The 23193-nt window shown below is 37.0% G+C and overlaps 1 protein-coding gene and 1 pseudogene across 2 annotated transcripts in view; both read right to left on the minus strand.

Moving 5' to 3' along the window:
* Positions 1-23193, minus strand: part of LOC115421684 (CCR4-NOT transcription complex subunit 1-like) — a 969367-nt pseudogene that overhangs the window by 690851 nt on the left and 255323 nt on the right.
* The window catches only part of nlrc5 (NLR family, CARD domain containing 5), a 79275-nt gene that overhangs the window by 32834 nt on the left and 23248 nt on the right, over positions 1-23193 (minus strand). The window contains exons 12-29 of one of the 2 annotated variants that reach the window (XM_030137666.1): positions 21292-21523; positions 18243-18484; positions 16512-16595; positions 14881-14964; positions 14639-14722; positions 14212-14301; positions 10815-10865; positions 10695-10730; positions 10294-10377; positions 9431-9514; positions 9213-9302; positions 5493-5561; positions 3471-3554; positions 2742-2825; positions 2291-2380; positions 1494-1541; positions 1375-1404; positions 1177-1260 (exon numbers count right to left, since the gene is read on the minus strand). In XM_030137666.1, coding sequence (XP_029993526.1) covers positions 1177-1260; positions 1375-1404; positions 1494-1541; positions 2291-2380; positions 2742-2825; positions 3471-3554; positions 5493-5561; positions 9213-9302; positions 9431-9514; positions 10294-10377; positions 10695-10730; positions 10815-10865; positions 14212-14301; positions 14639-14722; positions 14881-14964; positions 16512-16595; positions 18243-18484; positions 21292-21523 — 1650 coding nt within the window. The remainder of the gene's footprint in view (positions 1-1176; positions 1261-1374; positions 1405-1493; positions 1542-2290; positions 2381-2741; positions 2826-3470; positions 3555-5492; positions 5562-9212; positions 9303-9430; positions 9515-10293; positions 10378-10694; positions 10731-10814; positions 10866-14211; positions 14302-14638; positions 14723-14880; positions 14965-16511; positions 16596-18242; positions 18485-21291; positions 21524-23193) is intronic. The other variant, XM_030137667.1, reaches the window with a different exon arrangement.

Raw genomic sequence — 23193 nt, forward strand, 5'->3', positions numbered from 1 at the left:
ACCACATCCTGCATCAGTACTCACTGACACTGTCCTGAAAATGATAGTGAGATATGAGACCATGTTTACACCATAAATATTTGAACTGTTAAGTAAACACTCAGTGGAAGTCACTTTGACCTGGAAACTGTAAGTGCCTACGGAATTATGTAATATTTTGTTTCATACTGATATAGCTAGACATTAACTTGAATAACTTTGTGCTATTTCTTTTTTTTGGAATGTGGAAAAAATCCCACTGTAAATTTTTATTTGGTAATTATTAACTAATTTATATTGTTTACATTTTTTATGGTACTGGTGACACTTATGTTTTGGCCCTTTAGTTACATTCAAAATAAAATGGACACAATACATAAACAACAAAAACAAACACTTGATTTTATTTAAAATTAGGAGACTAACTGAAAAATTAGTCAAAAGATTAGTCATTAGAAAATCAGTCATCATGGTAGCACTACTATCTTCATGCCGCACATTTTTTTCTTGACCATTGAATTTCCCCGTTGAAGGATCAATAAAATCTAATCTAATCCAATCTAATTTAATCTAATCTAATCTAGTCTCATCTAATCTAATCTAATCTAATCTAATCTAATTTAATCCTGGGCCCTTGTTAATCATTATCGATCACTTACTGACCATATCCTCCAACAGCCACACTCTTTACTACCTGTTTTCCACCCATATCCATCTAATATCTGCTTGATAGTATGTACAGACGCTGCTGTATATGTACTATGACTTTAATATACTTGTTAATAAAAGTCATTCTCTCTAATACCACTGACTAAAGGTGGTCTAATATGTCTAATAGGGTCCAGATTTAGCTGTAAATGAAGTCAGAATATGTTCCCTGTATTAAAATGAGGTCAGACTTTATTATTTCTGCTCAGTTACATATGAATAGACCATGTAACTGTTCTGGTGAGTAAAGCCTATAAACACATATTTAATGTAAAACAGCCTCCATCCTTCGTATCAATAATCAGCAATCAGTAGGTTAGTGATGGAAAGTCTTACTAATATGAATATGTGTGTTAATATGCATGTTGCTACTGGTGCTTCATGTAACTGGAGTTATTTACTGAAGTACAAACGGGGTTGGAACCACAGACTTTTACTCAACATGAATAATGGATGGAGCAACAGAACTGGAGTTGTAATGACACTTACTCTAACTCCAACAGTGATCGACACTGGACCAACTTCTTACAGAATGCAGCTACATCTGACGGTGTCAGGCTGCTGTTGTTTATACTACAGAGTAAAAAGAGAATTTTAAAAGAATCAACACTAGACAAGACTTGTAGGATATTGATGCCTAAAAAAGATAATTAAATACGTGTTTGATTCTACATTAAAAAACTGTACCTGAACACCTTGAGCTGCCTTTCATCGTCACTGGAAAATTGTCAGAGACAGGAATTAGTAAATAAATAAAGGTAAAGACAATGGTATCCACATTTCTGGAGGTTTTTTTTTTTTTTTACCTTCGGTCAGGACAAAACCTGAGGATCACCTTCTCTTTTCCTTCATTACTTTAAAAAACAGATCAACAATCAGTTTGTTTCACAAAATAATAATTAACTTGTATATTTATATTTAAAAATATGTCAATGTCTACTGCCACAGTACTATGGCACAAAATATGGGTGTGTCTATTACCATAGAGCCAATCACATTTTATCATTTGGACTAGAGCCAATCAGATCCTGTTCCATGAACTCATTCTCCTCTTGTTTCCACAGTACTGTGGTCATACATGGAGTATACTTCAGTTCATTCTTTTATTCATTTTTCTACTACAGTACTGTATCAACTGATTGAAGAAACAACACATTAGAGACAGTTTATAGTATAGAATAGGAATTATTGTTGTAAATACTCTATATGTTGTTTTCTTTCTTTGCTCTGGAGGCTGGAGAAGGTGGGCGGAGCTACATGCGTGTGAATGTATGGTGGTGGTAATAATAATAATAATAATAATAATAATAATAATAATAATAATAATAATAATAATAATAATAATAATAATTAGTAGTAGTAGTAGTAGTAGTAGTAGTATTATTAGTATTAGTATTGTTATTAGACGTGGCAGTGTGTCATGTGACTTCTCAGTTCTGTGTCAGTTCAGTGCTGGGGTCTGAATTCTGCACTGAACGTTGTCCCAGTGGCTGATTTATAACAATGTCGGATTTACCTATTTAACCCCCCCATATAAATGTAGTTAAGTCAGTGTATGTTTCCTGTACCAGCTCAAATGCCTTTAGTGTCAAACACAGAGTACCTGATGTGAACTTGTGTCAGGTTGTCATGGGAACACAGAGCTCCAGCCAACGCTGCTGCTCCTTCCAGGCTGATTGTGTTGTTACTGACACTGAAAAACACACAGGACAGAACAGTGATCCAGTGGGAGGGGCATGTTTTAGCACTAAACCACTCATTTACCCTGGATAGTACCCTGGGGTAATTACAGCTGTGGTGGATTTGTTTTGGAACTGGCTCGACTACGTCTTTGACAATAGACAAGATTAGATCAGCTCTGTCTAATAAAACAGGGTCTCATGTTTCCCTCTGGTTTATGTTCAGTATCACACTGAAGGATCCACAGATCCTTCAGATTAAATACACACCGTATACCTGTCTAAACACACAACTGCAGATTTTCCTTTAAATATTACCAGTAAACTGTCAGGTGTCTTTTTTCTTATTCCATTGTCTGTGTTTTTGTGTCTTACTTGATTTCCTGGATGCTTCGAAGTCGAGGCAGGACGTCCAACAGCTTCTTCAGGCCTTTGTTGCCTAAACAATTATGGGACAAACTGACAGAAACAGAACCAGAAAAACCTTTACTGTCATTGTTCGACTCCTGTCAGTGCAGCAACACGAATAAAACCACCACTACTTCAGAAGACAAGAACAGAGCAAATATGAAATGACAAAAAAATACAAATAAAATGAGAAAATAGAATAGAAAATTATACAAAAGTAAGACAAGAATAGAAGTAAAAGTAAAGTAAAAATAAAAATAAAAACAGATCTTAAATATGAATAGACACAATATTAACAGTGTGCACATCTGTGAACTCTATATAAAAACAGTGCATTTATGTTTGGATAAATATTGAATAAATATTGTATTGTTATAACCAGAACAGAGGATTTTGCACAAACTACAGATTATTGCTCACAAGTAGAATAAAAAATATTTACAGTATCAACTGTATGTGACAGTATCTATATCTATGAACAATATTAACAGTATGTATAACCTATGAAAACAGTATGTGTATCCATCAACTCAAATCTATATGAAAATAGTGCATTTATATCTTAATAAATATTGAATAAAAGAAAAGCAAAGGTGTTTTTCAGCTGTTCATACTTGTGTGTACGTCGTGTGTGTGTGTACGTTCGTGTGTGTGTACGTTCGTGTGTGTGTGTGTGTGTGTGTGTGTGTGTCTTACTCCAGAAAGGTGACATCAGAAGAAGCTCCCAAACTGGACCACACTCTGTCCAGATCATCAGCCAGAAGATCACAGCAGCTGAGACTGACGGAGCAAACAGTTACAACATGATGTCCACAACTTCAATTAGTTCTAAAACAAGTCCTCATGCTCTTCTGAACCTTCTGAACCTTCTACTAAAGTTTACCATTAGTTTATTACAGTTTGATGTTTTTTCTCTTCAGTTTGACGGTGCTGTTTGTCTGTTTTTAAAGAAGTCCTTGTGCACTTCTTCTGAGCCTTTTACTGAGGTCTTCTAGTGACTCCAGTTGGACATTTTCTTTGTTCTGGTATCGTCATTTATTTGATATTTGATTTTGATCTGAGTCCAGATCAGTAGACCTCTATGAGAACTGGTCCATGTGTGTTTGGATGGTCCTCTGTGTCTGTGTTTGGTTTTAATCTGATATAATGCACATGTTCTCTCCTGTTACTGCAGAACTCATCTACCTACAGGTCCATATAAAGTGACCCTGACCTCCATAACTGCACACAATGTGTAGAGACACACACACATGAACACTTCAGCCCTTTCCTTCTACTCTTCCACCATGACCCCATATCCGTTCTCATATCCATTCTGTTCTAATATTTATAAGAGTTTTCTGCAAAGTGTGTAAAATGTAATCTCTAAGTGATTAATACTTCAGACCTTTGCTCTCTTCATCCAACATCCTGCTGCTACAGGATGTGGTGTCAAACATACGGCCCGTGGGCCAAAAACAGCCCGCCAAAGGGTCTGGTCCGGCCCCAGGGATGAATGTGTGAAATGTAAAATTGACACTGAAGATTTTAACAATCAATGGTGTTAAAATCATTTAAGTTCAGATTCCACGTCCACACCAATATGATCTAAAGTGGGTCAGAACCAGTAAAATACGATCATAATAACCTATAAATAAGGAGAACTGGAAGAAAAGCATGAAGAAAGTCCTGTTTTCATTAACATTTGAATCCATATACTTGGAGAAAGAGAACCAGGGCAGAACTAATTCACAGGATAATTATCTATTCAGAATATTATCGGTGGCAGGTAAAAAAGCTATCACTGGGAAGTGACTAAAAAAGGACGCACTGAAAATGGAGGACTGGGTAGAGGTTATAGATGACATCTATAAGATGGAGAAGTGGACTTTCTCTGTCAGACTGGATACAGACAAATTCACCAATTATTGGAAAAACTGGGCTGATTTTATAACACCATTAAGAGCTGATTTTACTTGATAAGGGTAACGTGCATACAGACCCATGGAAACCCTGGGTTCATGATACACACTTTAAATGTTCTGTGTTCATCTTAAACAGGGGAAAAGGGTTTCTGGAAGGAAACCATGGAATTAGAAAAACACTTTTTATTTCCCTTTAACTCTATTTTAGGGTACTATGTATATTTTTGGTATTTCTGTCATTGCTCCCCTGTATGAGTATGTTTTTGTTTTGTGTTTGTTTTTCTTTACATATATAGAAGTTATATATGTGATAAAACACAGATAAGATGAGGCTGCCTGAAAAAAAAAAAAAGAAAAGATAATTACAAAAAGAAATAACTCCACATTTTTGTCTTTGAAAATATTTACATTTACAAACTATCTTTTCACAAAAAAATGTGAATAAACTGAACAAATATGAACATCATGAAATGTTTTAAGAGAAGTAAGTGGAGTTTTATTAATATTTTTATGGATCCATTTATGGGTTGTAAGTTGTAATGCACTTGTGTAAAGGATAAACTGAGGCAGAATATTGTTAAAACTGGACTTATTTTTCTGAAGACATTTCAGGTTGTTTGTGGTTGTTCATGTCAGTCTCATTTTAAGTGTACTCTGTAGATGTAAATTACATTTTCATAATATAATTTTACTCTTTTCACTGTTATTAATCCACTGGTCCAACCCACTGAGCTCATATTGAGCTGCATGTGGCCCCTGAATTAAAATGCTCTAAATGTTTGACTTTTCCTGTAGACGATAGTTTTATACTTACCACAGTGTTTTAGAAGACGGTTCTCTTCCTCCAGAGAAAATAACAGACATCTGAACAGGCCTTTGGAGTCTGAAACACAGAAAACTCATATTAACAGAAGGTTTATATTGTGCCATATGGTGGTTTCTAACTAAAAATACACCGATTTAAAACTGTTTATGGATATTTAATGCTGTAATGCTACATGTTCCTAGGTTACTTTCAGGACTCAGTCATCAGTAACTGAACTGTGTGTTTCTTCTGTTAGATGCTCTGTTAAGTGTTGATGTTTTGCTGACATTACTTATCTGTGACAAAGGAAACTGCTGACTTTATCTTACTAGCCATTACCATTATCTGACCTGTACCGGAAATCTGATTCATTCTGCACTTCAGTAAAAACACTTCTTCCTGTCCCCAGTATTTAAAAAAAAAAAAGAAAGAAAGAAAGATTCAATTACAGATTAAATTAAATGGATGTCATCTTTGGTTTTACAGATGAAATACATTATTTCTCAGTTAATAAATAATTAAAATTAATTAATTCATGGTGCTACTGAAAATAGATTAACTACATGTTAAATTAAAGCTGCAAGCAGCATTGGGCGGGACCTCGCACCGGGCGTTCCGCCTCCGCCGCGATCCGCCTCCCCAGTGATCCGCCTCCCCCGTGATATTCCTCCTGTGACCGTGGATACCTCAGCTCCACTCACACCTCTCCGTCCCCATACCAGTTCCCACCCTTTAGTGTATGTCCTCCTTACATCTGTACAGAACACCAGCGACCCTCTGCTGAAACCACCATCACCTTTAAAATTAGACTTTTATTTTGAAAACCCTACTGTGTGTATGTGCATTTGTTTTGTATGTGAGAGAAAGAATCAGTTTGAAAAATGAATTGAAGTTGTGTGAATAAGTGAGTATAAAAGAGATGATTTACCACATTTAAGGCTTTTATTTTGGAAAAACCCTATTGTGTGAGCATGTTTGTCTGTGAGAAAGAGTACTTTTGAATGAAGAAACATTGTACAAACAGTTGAGCGTTTGGTCATAAAAATAAAAAGAAGTTATGCAATAGACATTTTGTATTATTCTTAATTGGGGTTTATTTTGAAAAAATGTACTCCGTGTACTTTTGAATATGTGCAAAATTTCCAATATCCACAATACAATGCAGTAAAACCTGTTTAAAAAAAAAAAAATTTTTTTTGGATTGAGTGGGAGTTGAACCGGGGTCCTTCGGCTCCATAGGCAGCTACATGAACCACTGCACTACAGACAAACATGTAATCATGCACCAGCAAGACTTTTATAGGGACTTTGTCATTGTGAAAAGTGAAACTAAACATAGTCTTCAAAAAATCACCATAATTCCATAACCGTAGGTCGTATCTGAAAAATTCTTTCACTTTTGGATTCTGCAGACTTGTGGGAATTGAATGAGGTATATGTTTTTTTTTTAAAGTGTGAAATGAATAAGCAGTAATTGCAGAAATGTAGAGTAACTTTCAAAGGCAGATTGCCAACTTCCTGTTGGAGTTAGCTCATGAGTGTCAGTGTATGATTTGTCGGCTCAATCAGACCAACATTTTGGCATTTGTTTCATGTTTCTGTGACATTCCTACTGGCCGCTAGGGCAGATTTTGTGTGTTTTTTAGTACATAGGTGGCGCTACAGAGTCCATTTTGGCACCCAAGGGGTTAATTTTGATATTGTATCAAAGTTTTCACCAGCCATGACATACATGGCAAATTTGGTGAGTTTTGGAGCATGTTAAGGGGGTCAAATGGCAGTCTAAAGTAAAATAAGTATGAAAATAAACAAATTGTTATAAATCAATAATCGTACATTGTATCTCAAAAATTTTTGCATGGGAGCGTTGTGCTGAGTCCCGGGAACGTGTAGATATGTCACATGTGGAGAAAAACTCCAAAGTGAAAAATGAGTTCCAAACATCACAACTTTGCGGGCTTGTAAAAAAAAAACTAAGACAGTTCTGGAAAAAGTACGAGATCACTTTTTTGAGGAGGGTTGACTCTATCTTTTGGCACTATTTAGAAGTCAATACGACAAACGGTGTCATCAGAGTTAGTTTTAAAAATTTTATTTTGAAAGGCAAATTGCGAACTTCCTGTTGCAGATAGGTCATAAGTGTCAGTGTATCATTTTTAGAGCATGTTCCAACCAACATTTTGGCGTATGTTTCATGTCTCTACGACATTCCTACTGGCCACTACGGCTTTTATGGTGTTTTTTCACATAGGTGGCGCTAGAGGCCATTTTGGCACCTATGGGGTTAATTTTTACATTTTATCAAATTTTTCGCCAGGCCTGACATGTGTGCCAAATTTGGTGAGTTTTCAAGCACGTTTAGGGGGTCAAAATCCAGTTTAAAGCGTCACGGAAAAATAATAATATAAAAACGAACGAATAACAATAGGGCCTTGCTTGCAGGCAAGGCCTCTCACTGTGTGAGAGGGCCTTACCTTTCGGCTCGGTCCCTAACTAGATAAGCACTCGGAGAGTGCAGACTGCAGACCTCCGCCAAGGCAGATCAGCCCCCCCACCAAAATTTAATCATTTGTTCCTTGTGCCAGTATCAACATTTCCTGAAAATTTCACCAAAATCTGTCCATAATGTTTTGAGTTATCTTGCAAAGTAACCAACGAACAAGCAAACAAACAAACCCAGATGAAAACTTAACCTCCGCTGTTCCTTGGCGGGTAAATATGTTTTCTCAAAAACCCAGAGTCTATTCCGTTAGTGTAGGTAATGTTAGCCATTGTGAGCTTTAATGCTAATGTTAGCTGTCGTGAGCTTTAATGCTAAGGTTAGCACTTGTTATCTTTTATGCTAAGGTTAGCCAATGAGACTACAAAAACATGCAGTCCTGTGCAAAAGCCTAACTCTAACCCTAACCCTTTAGCTTTAGTTTTTACAGGGCTGTGATGTGCATGCGTGTTCCTTTCTAACACCAAGTATGCAGAAACACAAACACACAAAACAAACTAAACAAAAACAATGGAACAGTTGAACAGTTTGTGCAGGTAGAGTCAGTATGTGGCGTCATGTCCATTCAGTAAATTTCAACTGTCTGGATGTTTACTTGAATAATCTGGTGTAAAATTAAACACCTTCAGAATGTCCCACAGGCTTCATGGTCTTTTATCTGTCTGTCTGTCCAGATGATCCCATATGACTTCTACAATATTCATATTTGTTTTGTCTGAATATGTTACTGTTTACATACTTACTGTACAGTTGTGTATATATTAATGCACAGACTGAGAAAAGCAAATGTATGTTCACAGTCTTTTTTCCACAGTACTGTATCTGTGTTTGATAAAACCCAATATTTATATCCTTTAAAACCAAGAAAATGACAGAAATAACAGAAATATTGGACAAATAGAACAAATCAGATTTCCAGTATGGGTTGAGCCATGACAGGTGCATTTGTTCAATACTGTAACAAAGGTAAAATAATCTGTAAAAGTACATACAATGGGAATTCAGGTGATACTTTTGAATAAGTTTGGAAAGCCCTGCACTAGAATTCTGCCACAAATACAAAAAAATGTAAACTCCAAAGTCTGAGCTTTATTCAGTGTTTACATTCACTGCAAAAATCCCATCCTGGATGTACAGCACTAGTACCTCTGACTATCTCTGTCATAGGTGTGTGTGTATGTGTGTGTGTATGTTTAGTGGTTAAATGTGAAGTGCAGGTGTGTTTGTACCTAATATGAAGCTCTGTGACAGCAGGACATTTGCACAGAAGAGCAGTCAGAGACACCAAAGCCTCCACTGAAGAGCAGCTGTCGTTTACACTGAGAGGATTAATAAAAAAAAAAAAAACAACACACCAGTTACAGCCCGAGGTTGTCATGGCAGAGCTTAACAATGATTAAAACACATGAATGCCATTGTTTTAATGTCGCTCCAGTGTGCTTCTTACATGATCTTATCGGTGATGTTGAACCTGGGTATGAATTGGGTCAGGGTTCTCAGGGTTTTTATGTCCCACTGGCCTCCAGACAAACTGAAATGAACAACACTGTACGTCAAAAACTGGATATATGTTGGCTTTATGTTCTTTGGCAAGGCAGGTTTTTTTCTATAGCACATTTCATGTACAAGACAATTCAAAGTGCTTTACATAAAACATTAAAAGCATTGCAGCTGAAGCAATAAAAAGTATAGGCATGAGAAAAACAAAAACAAAACAAAAAAAATCAGATAAATAGATAAAACAGATAAAAACTTTAAGCTTAAAAGAATAAAAACTCTGTTCAAATGCAGCCGAGAATACTTTGGAGATGCATTTTAATACACCTTATATATACATATATCATAATGTTTATCATATATCTTACTGTTTATTATATATCATACTGTTATAATATAATGTTCATTAATATGAACTGTCCCCTTTTAAAAATCAATCAATCAGTATTTTTTATATTTTTATGCCGTTTCTCTCGCATGCCATATTTTAAATGCCGTTTTGTGTAGGTTGTTGTAATTTCCTAGTTAAATTATTCCATTTCAATTTTGAGACAGACAGACAGACAGATAGATACTTTATTCATCCCATAGGGAAATTTACAGGTTCCTGCAGTATCCACAAACTTAAAAACTGTAGTAAAAACACAATAGTAAAAAATACTTTAAATTCCACAAGGATTGAGTGCAAGAGAGCGTTTTACACTTTCATACTCACCTTAAATTCTTGTTCATTCAGTGTGTCAGATTTGTACTGTACACAGAAACCTGTTTCTACTGAACACATGACTATAAATGCTTTGAATGTGGACTTACTCCAGGACAGACAGGGCAGGGCAATGCGCTAAAGACTTTGCCACTTTTTGCATTTCAGATTGGCTCCACTTCTGGTTCAGCAAACTGGAATAAAAAAAAAAAAAAAAAATTACATCACATGACTGAAACTCCAAACACCAACAGTCATTCATGTCATCATTCCAAACAGAAGTGGAGTGCATTTTCTACTCATCATAAACTACATGATAATGGTTTGGATAAAGTTTTCCCAGATGCTGACTAGATAACAGCAGAACACACTTCGTGTTTTCCCAAAAGACAAAAACACTTTGAGTTTGACAGCGACAAGGAACAAGGAACAAAGTTCTTCAAGGAAATTGGACGCACGATCAAAGATCTGGAAACAAATCAAGCTTTGATAAGAGTCAGAGCGGCTTTACCTGACAGTGGGTTCACATTTAAGTTCACGGCTGCAGCTGAGGAAACACACACAGCATTTCAGGATTTATTTGGTGACATTGTTGTAAATGTGATTGGTTTATCTGAATATATGAACTCACCTGTTCATATCAGAGGTTTGGGAGAAGGTTACTGTCGTTTCCTTGTTCCCACTGCAAAAAGAAAAGATGTGTTAATACATGATCCTCTAAAACAGGACTCTCAAACTTATGTTCTTTCAGGTTCCACATTCAACCTGATTTGATCTGCAGTGGACCGGACCAGTAAAATAATAACAGAATAACCTATAACTAATGACAACTACAATTTTTTGTCTTTGTTTTAGTGCAAAAAACCCCTTTAAATTATGAAAATACTTACTTTTATAAACTATCCAAACAAAAAAAGATGTGAATAACCTGAAAAAACTGAAATTTCCTAAGAAAAATAAGTGCAATTTTAACAATATTCTGCCTCAAATTATCATTTCTACATGTGCATTATGATCAATGTATTTTTATTCATTTTCAGTTTTTCAAACATACAAAAAGTAAGACAAACACTGAGACATATAACAGAGGAATAAGACACCACAAAAAAAAAAAGTTCCACTATGTAATTACCCAATCACTTTGTACACAGAACACATTAACCGGAGTCGAGGTGCATTGTCAGCTGTTCTACATAAGAAATAAAAGGATGCCACACCACATTAAACTTCCCCATTGATCCCTGCAATGTGTATCTAATCTTTTCTATTTTAACTCTTTCAGTGCCATGGGCTGATTAAATTGGCTTTACGAAAACAACCTGTAAAGTGCCACGGGCCAATCAGATCGGCTTTGGAGAACACGCCACATTTGTGTACAAACAAACCATCCACCCCCATTTCTTTCTCACATTTCGATGACGTTCTTTCTGTGTCCCCCTTTTGAGACCAAGCAGACGGGAATTTGAGGTCACTGAATAATATTTTTATATCTTTTTAATGTTTCTTATTCTCCGGTGTTTCATCAGAGGGAGCCCTCCATGCCGGGGGGCGGCTGTGGACTCCGGGGGCTGTGGCGCCTTCTCTCACTGGGGTCCGCTCCTTTCTGGTGGGTGGGGGTCCCAGTTGGCCCTCTCCCACTAGTTGGGATGCGGGGCTGTGTTGCTGGTGCCTGGTCGCCGGGGTCGGCGGCTGCCTCCTGGTGCGGATGGCTCCCTGAGACAGCGCCTCCTAAACTGATGTTTTACTTTTACATTTTTGTTCTGGTCTACCCATGCTCAGTCAGTCTTCTTAAGTATGTGTGAGCTTGTGGGTTTGCATGTATATGTGTGTGTGTGTGTGTGTGTCTGTGTGTGTGTGTGGGTGAGTGGGTGAGTGGGTGGGTGTGGGTGGGGGGCGGTACTGATTTTTAAACTGATATGTAAGGCACTTTGTGCTACAGTTTTTAATGTATGAAAAGTGCTATATAAATAAAGATTATTATTATTATGAATTATGCAAATTACGATCAATAATGAATCGGCTGCGTCCGGTGCGTTTTGAATCTAATCAGCAATCGGTCGAATGTTACCGAGCGGTTTCCTGCAGGATTCTTCAAATATTATAAAAACGACGCGAAATACTGAAAAACGGCCAAAATCTGTGGCACTTTTAAGGCTTATTAGCCCCTTAACTGTCTGGCACTTAAAGAGTTAAGGAAAAACATGACATCACATATCCATCTGCCAAAGGAGGGTGGTTTGTCATTCTTCCAATTTAAAAGAATGAGTCTCCGTGCTAAAAGGGAGGAGTAGGTGATACTATTTAATTGTGGCCTTTGTAGAGGGAGATCTTCTAACGGTACGCCAAAAAGTCTGATAAAAGGGCAGGGGTCAAAGGTCAGACCTGAAATTGTTGAATATGCTTCAAATATTGAAGACCAGAATGCAGTTAGACTGGAACATGACCAAAAAGTGTGAAAGAGAGTAGCAGGTGCTCGTCTACATCTGTCACAAATAGGATCAACTCCTGGGTAAATGTTGGATAACTTAACTTTAGACATGTGAAGTCGGTGTACAGTTTTAAACTGAATAAGACTGAATATGCCTTGCACAAATACAAGTGGAGAGGATTCTTTGAAGTATGTTTAACCACTGATCATCAGTAATATTTGTGCCCATATCCTTCTCCCAAATTTCTTTTATTATTGTTAAAGAAGAACATTCCATGTCGAATATATTTGTGTACAGTTTTGATATGGTTCCCCTGATCTCTACATGTGCATTATGGATCAGATCTACAAACACACGGTTGTTGGTCCATCAGTCTAGATGACGACCTTGACTTCAGTTTCTGTGGGTCCTGCAGTGGCTTGTCAGCCCTATTTTTGCCCTGAACTATCTGCCACAAGGACACTAAACATTGAGGAACAGGCAGAAAAGAGTTCAAATTGGGCTGAATTTTCAACAGACATTTCAGGTTGGTTACATTTGTTCAGGTTATTCACGTTTTATTGTTACAGGATAGTTTGTAAATGTACATATTTTCATAATTTCATGTTATTTGTTGCACTAAAACAAAGACAAACATTTGAAGTTGTCATTATTTACAGATATAATGTAATATTTTTTTTCCATCAAACCCAGTAGTAAATCTGCAGTCATTCTTTTGTGTAGGTTCTTCTGCTGTTATTATTTGACTGTAGATCAGATTGGTCTGGATGTGGAACCCACACTAAAATGAGTTCCACAGCCTGGACTGTGGAATTTATACTTTGTAAATTCATCCCAGGGGTCGGACTGGAACGTTTGGGGGGACGCACTTGGCCCCCAGGACGCATGTTTGAGACCCCTGATGTAGATTCCTAATCCACTATTTGGACAAAAGTCTGTGGACATGTTGAATCCAGGTGTTTCTTTTCTAACGGGGGTCTGGGATCCAAAACAATAAGGACTAATGTCAGAATAGAGTTTGATATTATGGGATAAATATCAGTGCATTGGTTAAAATATTGATGTTTCTAAACTATATGGACATAAATATGTGGACACATGTCTACAGCTGTAAGGTGCTGATTTGAGATATATTCATGAATATTTGACTATAGTTTAATGATAGATTTTTCCTCCTCAGTCAGATGTGATGACAGTAGATGGAATAATTATTTACAGTCAGAGCAAGAAAAATATTAGAGACATTTAGAGGAAGAACATCAAAAATCAGTCATGGATAAAAAATAAGTCAATGTCCAAACCATCTGTGAGTCATTTTATAAACAAAGATAATGACTGAACCCAAACGAACCAATGCAATGATATCTATCCCATAATATCAAACTCTATTCTGACATTAGTCCTTATTGTTTTGGATCCCAGACCCCTGTTAGAACAGAAACACCAAAAAAAAAAAAAAAAGAACAGACACCTGGATTCAACATGTCCACAGACTTTTGGACACATAGTGAACTGCTTTACATGTATTGGATTACTTTTGTATCAGACAGTGTCCTACATATTAAATCTGAACTGAGGTGAATGTGAATGAGTTCATACTTTGCATGAATATGTTGGATGTTTAAACATGAAGATATTTTTCCGATTAAATAGTCCACGGCTTTTAGAGAAGTATTGTTCCGTCCCAACCTGCAATTACAGCAGAAAAACACACATGACAACAATATAATAATAATAATAATAATAATAATAATAATAATAATAATAATAAATCACACTTTTTTTCCTCTTACTTTTTTTTTTTTTTCCTACGCACTTTGTCCAGGTATCTATGTCGATATGTAAGTCAAAGCATTGGCCTATATATTTTGTGTGTTGAAAAACCAATAAAAGTTTAAGTAATAATAATAATAATAATAATTTTAATACTACATCACACTTAAATAGCGCTTTTTTGCACAAAGACACTTCACAACATCATCGTCTTTCTTTCTCTCTTCAGATACTCTTATAAACACTTCCTTACTTGACAGAGATAATCTGTGGTAGTTTGGTGAAGATGTCGGTCATATGTTTGATTCCTTCGTCTTTCAGATTGTTGTCACTCAGACTGTGTAAAAACACAACCAACAAAAACAGACATCATGATGCCATTTAGTCCTGCTCAGTCACAAACCACCATCTAATTCATGTGTTTTTTTTTTTCCACTGCAGCTACAGAGTCTGTCATTTGTGCATCAGTAAGATTAGAAAGGGCTGGAAACGCACTTGATTTCAGTGATGTTTGGACAGTTCTGTAAAGCAGAGGCTAAAGTGGCAGCTCCTGTGGCCGTCAGATTAGCACCGCAGAACCTGGAGAAAACAACAACAACAACAACAACAATCAGACTGTTACTGTAAACAAAGACTGGGAGGAGCTAAAGCAGGGCCGTCAAACTCATGTCAGGGGTCACATTCAGACCAGTCTGATCTGAACTGGGCCAGACCAATAATAATAAGTTTTAGTTTTGATAAGTATATTACTGCTAAGAAATGGACAGTTTATTTTGGTGCATTACTGTTACGGAACGAATACTTTACTTTTGTCCTCAATATGTGTATTATTGTCATGAAAAGGACAGAGTTTATTTCTGTTTTTAATATGTGCACCATTACTGCTACGAAAAGGACAGAGTTTATTTTAATGTGAAATGCTGCTGCAAAATGGACAGTCTATCCTTGGTATGTTCAGCAATTTAGTGTTTTGTTCTTCGTCAGAATTTAGTCTGATATATGTAGGATTTTGAGTTACTTATTAGAATTTAGGCTAGGTGAAGGATGGGGTAAGGGGGCGGGAGATTATAAATTAAACTCCATCCCGCTCCGTTTTGAATGTTGGACTTTCTTTTATATAATCCTTTTGTTGTTTGGTTTTAATGCTATTCAAAATAAATAAAATAAACAAACAATAGGCATAATAATATATAAATAATGATAACTCCAAACCTTTCTCTGTCTTTTAGAGTAAAAAAAAAAAAAGTAGAATTACATGATGAAAATGGTTGCATCTACCAAGTATCCTTCAAAAGAATATGAATAACATGAACAACCACGAACAAACTGAAATTAATTAAGAAAATTAAGTGCCATTTTAACAATATTATGTTTCAGTTTATCATTTATACATGTTCATTACAACGTAAAGACCACAGTGGATCTACAAATACAAATATTGGTACAATTACACTCACTTCTTTTAAGACATTTCACGTTATTCACATTTTTTTAAAGAATAGTTTGTAAATTTAAACATTTTCATGTAATTTACTTTTTTTTTTTTTACACTAAAAGAAAGAGAAACATTTGGAGTTGTCATTATTTATCGGTTATTATGACAGTATTTTACTGATCTCACCCACTTTAGATCGGACTGGGATGAACATGAATCTGTTTTCTGTCCGTTATTTACAGTATTAGGACTCTAAACAGATGGAACTGCATCATTAAGGAAGCAAAAGTCATGTAAGTTCTGTTGTATAAATGTCAGATGGGGGTGGGATTTAATAAGTTTTCTTCTTCACACTCCTTTTTGAACTGTACATATTGAATTTATTTTGTTGTTACTAGTGTACATGCCAATTGCTATATTGTCTTGATCACCTTTATTTATTAATGTGTTTGCTCTGATATCAGTTCCTTGTACATGAAAAAAAATTTTTTTTTTCTTCTGCTCGAGACAAATAAATGAATGAAAAATGAAAATGAATGTGGCCCCTGAACTAAAATGATTGTAAATATCTTAAGTGTCATTTTTGAATCTTCCAAATTCATCCATTGGGCCCGTTTTGGCCCACAGACCTTATGTGTGACACCCCTGATCTAAAGGATATGAAAAGAAAAAACAAACAATTAAAACATACTCTAGTTTTCTCAGGGATGTGATTCTCGGCAAAACGGACGACACCTTTTCAGCAAATTTGTCATCGTACTTGCGGCTGTGAAAACTGACACAGAGACAGAGAAAGAGCATTAACTATTCAGTCTGTAAAGGACACACTTTACTGTCGTATGAACAGCAGGAAAAACAAAGGCTTCAGTGGAAAAAAAACAGCGTCTATAAACCAGAGTGATGGTATTTATTTACTGTGACCTTTAACCTTAACATGTCTTTAACCCTTATGTTCACTTTCTGATGTTCTGATTCCAGGTTTCATCAAACACATGCCGGATGTTTCTAATGGTTTGTGCTTCTTCTTGTCATGGGGTCAGAGGTCAAACTAAACACTGACTTTAACCTTTAACTCATTCAGTTGTTTTTGTGTGTTTTTAAGACTGCACGCATCTGAATAAAAGAGACAGAAAAATGAATATGTACGTTCATTTAAACACTGCAAAAACAACTAACGTAAAAGTAAAAACAAAACTTCAAACAGTCATGTATCTGTGATTTATTTTCCAGAAGCTGATTAATCTTATTTTGCTTGCTGAGTGGGTAACCCGTTTAATTTAATCACACGTACAGTATTTATAATTTCTGTCTGTTAAAAAACAATCTATTGCAAGCGTAGATCTTGACAAGATTTATGAATTACACTGTTAAAATATTTTAGTTAAAAATACTTATTCAAAATGATGCACTGTTAAAAAATCTGTTAAAATGAGCAAATTTGTTGTTCATTAAAAAATTAGGTATATATGCATGTGTAAAACTGTGTACTGTAAAGAGTTTGCAAAATCTAAGTTTAATTAGGCCACTAATGAGATGGTTGCATTTGTATTAATTGAGACCTTATTGATTTTTTTTTAGGTTTTTATATTCAACAGTGTTTGTGCTTTGCTTGCTTATAAGCCTGACCATTACCTCCACCAGGAGTATTGTGATCACTTTGCTCAGTGTGTTTGTTTGTTTGTTAGCAACTTTACAGGAAAATTATTCCAACCATCTTTCCCAAATCTTCCCCACAGATAGGCCTAGGCCCTGGGACCAACCCATTACATTTTGGTCCCAGTAGGCCAAAGTTCAAGGTCACAACATCTACAATTTTCCATCTGTCATCATTGAGACATTTTCCAAAATTCATCAAAAATTCTAAATGACTCCGATTAGCCTCCAGGTGGATCCACCTGTAGCTTAGAACAATCTCTTGTATCTGGCCCAAAATTGTCCACATCCACAGTGGAATGTGGACTCTGTGGACATTTACATTGAAAATCCCATTTACCACACATTTAAAATTAGAACTCAACTAATATTGATGAGAATTGAATCTAATTTGACAGACACATGACTGGTACCAAGCTTCAACTTTTTCTGCTGAATGGAACAACTTGGAAACTGTTGAATTTAAACAGAAATTGTCGATCCACACATGCACACTGTTCACGGTGCTTGGCAGAGGTTTGCATTCTCTGAACACTTGTTTTTCTAAATTGTCTGTCTTTTTTAATTTTCAAGGTTTTTCACCTGTGCTTTTAGGTGAATAAAGAGAACATTAAGTGCACTGAGTGAAGTCCTCTGTCTGGTTTGTGGAGTCCTTTCCCTTTCAGCTGTGGGAAAGCTTGTGCCTCAACAACACTTGAACACTACCTTGTGTAGTTTCAAATGTGCTATATGCATAAACTCACCCTTAACCGTGTACATTTCCACGTACCTGAGGAGGTGAATTGTCCGACATCTGGGTAAGACATCCAAACATTCCAGCTCCATTGAGCATGCTCCAAAATCTAAACCGATGTCTTTATCGTTCACAGAGTTGACAGCGAAAGCCACAGCGTCAATATCACTGGGTGACAGCCTGATGTTCCGCAGCTCCAGAACACGTCTGGTGAGAACAACTTCTTTGGCCAGTTGTATGTCCTGGCTCTCCTGGACGCAGTGGCACAGCTCCAGAACCTAGACCAGGATCAGGATCAAGATTAAGAATCTGTAGTACATGAAAACATGGACAAAAACACATGACAAAACAAGGCACGACACATGGTTCAAACAATTTATAAATAAAGTGCTGTTTTAAAGACCAATGGGAACAGGGACAGAGGAGTTCCTGTCTGTTTGTCCTGGATTTAAGCAGACGAACCCTTCAACCTGACAGGGGCAGCTTAAACTCAGAGTGCAGAGGGTGGTTTGGGTCGGCTAGAGTTTAAGGTTCATTTACGTTCACTTTATCTACGTAAATATGTTTGTCTGTTTCTAACGTCATCATCCGTCACTGCCTTCATTCTTCCATGTGTCCTGTATGATGGAATGAGCGTTTGTCAATCAATCCACCAGAGGGCACCGCTCTTGACTAGGGCTGTAAAAAAAATATCAGTTCTGCAATATATCGCGATATTTCATTTCACAATACTGTATCGATATTAAAAAGTACTGTACGGATATTTTTAGGTATTTATTCAAATGCAGATACTGTGGAGGTTCATTTTTGTTTTTGGGCAAGAATCTGGCTATACGCTACAAATCACAATACTAGGATCACAATACAATATATCATGATATATCATGATAGTTAAAAAGGTGATTTTTTGTTTGTTTCTTTTTTTTTTAAATGATTATTTCCTTTAAGAATTGAATTACAGCACAAATCTGCACAAATACTAAACATTTTTATTTGATCAGAACAGGACCTAATGTTATATCACAAAATGTTCCTGTGTTCAAACTGAAATTCTGTTTTACAGACATTCCAGTTTCAGATCCTCTTCAAATGTTCATATTCTATTAGTTCAGAACTAACATCAGAACAGTATTTTAGTTCAATCAAAACAAAGGAACTAACACTATTGAATAAAAGAGAGTGAAATAGTCAGGTGGGGCTTATAGCCTGGAAAGTACAGTAATGACAGAAGAATCCGACCAATAGGGAAAAACTGATCTAAGGCTCAAAACCCTCTCACATCAAAACTGTCAAGCAACTCATGGCCCCAGTTCACTGATATTAGAGGCCAAACTGCTGAACTGGACAGGTTTAATGAATGAATAAATTTAAAAAAATAATGACAGGAGAAGAATTCTTCCTGACATCAACCAGAGTTTCCTACATTTTGGAAACACTGATGTTTAAGAAAGACGATTTCAGACCTAAGACAATATACAGACCTGATCAAAATCTTAAGACCAGTTGAAAAATAGCTAGAATTTACCTTTTGCACATTTGGATCTTAATCAGGTTTTAAGTAGAGCTACAATATACAAAAGCAAGAAGGGGGAGTGAGACAAAAAGCACTTTGAAAAAGTCATTTATTGAAAACAACAAGTAAACTGAAATAGGCTGTTTATCAGCTGATCAAAAGTTTAAGACCATTGCTCGAAAAAATACAAAAAACTCTCCAAACCAGAACAAAAAATGTTCTCAGTAGGACTCAGTAATGAGTAGCTCCACCGTTCTTGTTAATCACTTCAAAAATTCCTTTGGCCATGCTTGATGCGAGTGTTTCCAGGAGGCTGGTGGGAACATTGCTCCAAGTGGTGAAGATGGCTTCACGAAGGGCATCAACTGTCTGGAACTGATGGCCATTTTTATAAACTTCCCTTGCCATCCATCCCCAAATGTTCTCTATGGGATTTAAATCAGGGGAACATGCGGGATGGTCCAAAAGAGTGATGTTCTTCTCCCTGAAGAAGTCCTTGGTCAAGCGAGCATTGTGACCTGCAGCGTTGTCCTGTTTTTAAACCCAGCTGTTACCACACAGACCAGGGCCCTCAGTCATGAGGGACGCCCGCTGCAACATCTGCACGTAACCGGCCGCCGTTTAACCACCCTGCACCACCTGAAGCTCCAGTGTTCCACTGAATGAAAAAGCACCCTAGATCATGATGGACCCCCCTCCACTGTGCCGGGTAGAAAACATCTCAGGTGGGATCTCCTTGTCATGCCAGTAACGTTGGAAGCCATCTGGACCGTCAAGGTTCCATTTTTTCTCATCAGAGAATAAAACTTTTTTCCACCTTTCAGTGTCCCATGTTTGATGCTCCTGGCAAAGTCTAAACGGGCAGTTTTGTGGCGTTGTAGGAGACGAGGTCTTTGAATTGGTTTTTTGTTTTTGAAACCCTTTTCCCGCAGATGCCGTCTGATGGTTACTGCGCTGCAGTCGGCACCAATAAGGGCCTTCATTTGGGTGGAGGACCGCCCTGTGTCTTGACGGACAGTCAATGGGATCCTCCGGCTCAGCGCAGGTGTCATTTTTTTGGGTCTACCACTTGACTTTTTTGTTCCATAATGCTCAGGATCTGTCCAAAAATGTAGAATGACTGTCTTACTGCGTCCAACCTCAGCAGCAATGGCACGCTGCCAGAGGCCTCGCTTATGCAGCTGGACGATCCGACCACGTTCAAGAAGAGAAAGCTTCTGAGCTTTAGCCATCAGGAGGGCATGACCGTGTGAATGCCCGACAGAAAATGAGAATTTTGAGCAGATTTTGGCTTTTATAGCCTGCGGTCTTAAACTTTGGATCAGCTGATAAACAGCCTATTTCAGTTTACTTGTTGTTTTCAATAAATGACTTTTTCAAAGTGCTTTTTGTCTCACTCCCCCTTCTTGCTTTTGTATATTGTAGCTCTACTTAAAACCTCATTAAGATCCAAATGTGCAAAAGGTAAATTCTAGCTATTTTTCAGCTGGTCTTAAGATTTTGATCAGGTCTGTAATACAGATGGAGACAGAAAACATGTGATGGCTCAGGTTTGACTGTGGTTCCTTCTACCTTTGGTCCAGTCAGGCTGGTGTTCTGACACAGCTGTTTTAGCAGTTTCCGAATGAGTTCCTGTCGTTTGTGGACCCAACTGGTGGTTCTCTGTAGTTGTTCTCCTTTGGTTAACTGAACGAGGACTGAAGTACAGTTTGGAGAGGCCAGGCCACACACATACAGGTAGAGGGAGTCCGTGAAGACCGTCCTCTGGTCCAACTTGGTGGTCCAGCGGGTCCTCAGACTGAATCTGACAAAGGAAACCAGATCATGAAGACATGTGAGGAACAGCCGGGCTCTGTTCACACTAGGGATGTAATCATTACCGATATAACGATAAACCGTGGTAAAATTTCCGATGGTTAGTATTACCGTTTAAATTCTAATTATCATGATAACCGTGTTCGATTACCGCACAAAGACAACTAGAAAACTTGATATGAAAATGGTCAAACAAGCTCCTCTATCACCTGTCCAACTACTGTTTTTCCCACTCAAAAAACCACACAGGAATTGATTGGAGAATTGATAAGGTATTGGTTTGGTAAGCAGAATCGACAATGGCATTGATATTGATCAAACCCTATCAGTTCCCACCCCTGGTGCAGATATCTGTTCTATCCATAAGGTGCCATCTTTAATGCACATTTGTATGTTTGATGTTAACATGTTAATATTTGAATATTTCTGCCACAGAAAGTACATTGTGGTGTTACTTTACTAGTCAAATTCAGCCCAATTTGAACTCTTTTCTGCCTGTTCCTCAGTGTTTAGTGTCTTTGTAGATCTGATCCATAATGCACATGGAGAAATGATAAGATGAGGCAGAATACTGTTGAAATTGCACTGATTTTTCTGAAGAAATTTCATTTTTTTCAGGTTATTCATGTTTTTTTTGTTTGGATAGTTTATAAAATTAAGTACTTTCACAATTTAACCTCCTAAGACCCACTGTCCACATTTCTGGACAAGAGTTTCACAACTTCATACAAAAAAAAAGAAAGAAAACTGTCCACCACAAAGGACATTCCATAAAAATTTTAAAACTGCATCTGAAAAAACGGTTTCATCATGATGTTTCCAATATAGGCACTGATTTAATAAAAAAAAACAAAAAAGCTTGTACTTTGCTGACATATCCTGGGTCTTAGGAGGTTAAAGGGGTTTTTTGGCATTAAAACAAAGACATAAATTGTCAGTTGTCATTATTTATAGGTTATTCTGTTATTATTTTACTGGTTAAGCCCACTGCAGATCAAACCGGGCTGAATGTGGAACCTGAAAGAACAGGAGTTTGAGAGCCCTGGTGTGTGTGATTTGTTCTATTAATGGTAATAAATGAACAAACCGATCTTAAATGGGCCACTTTCCAACAGTCCTACAGCAGCAGGAACAGTTTGATGTAAACTAAAATGCTAAATATTTGGCAAAAATCAAAGAAAAGAGCAGCAGTATTTGGATGAATTCCGATTCCGCAGACATACATGTGCAGTGTAACGGTGGCCCCCTGCTCACCCGACCCCTCCCCACACCTGTTTACCCTATCGACCTCCACAACTGTGATTGGCCAATACATTTTTTCCCCGCATCAGTGTCTTCTGGCATGCCTTTTAGGGATGGGAGGGGGGGCCTTTAGGGTCAGATATGTCTCATATGCGCTCAACTTACACATGTCGCTTTGCATTGAGTGCCAGGTTATTTCTGGCAGAGACTGTGACTGTATATGGACATATTCTACAGCGCTCCTCTGTACTGGATATCCAACAGTTGGTACACGGCTAAATTTACACATGAAATCTAAAACTAATCTATTTGATTTTTTTTTTTATTTTATTTTGTTTTTATTGGAAAAGGAGCAAGATATCTCAGCATTACCATTCATACATGTGATAGAGTTCTTTTTGTATTTCTTATTTTATA

The sequence above is a fragment of the Sphaeramia orbicularis genome, chromosome 6, assembly GCF_902148855.1.
Source record: "Sphaeramia orbicularis chromosome 6, fSphaOr1.1, whole genome shotgun sequence".
Taxonomy (NCBI): Eukaryota; Metazoa; Chordata; class Actinopteri; order Kurtiformes; family Apogonidae; genus Sphaeramia; species Sphaeramia orbicularis.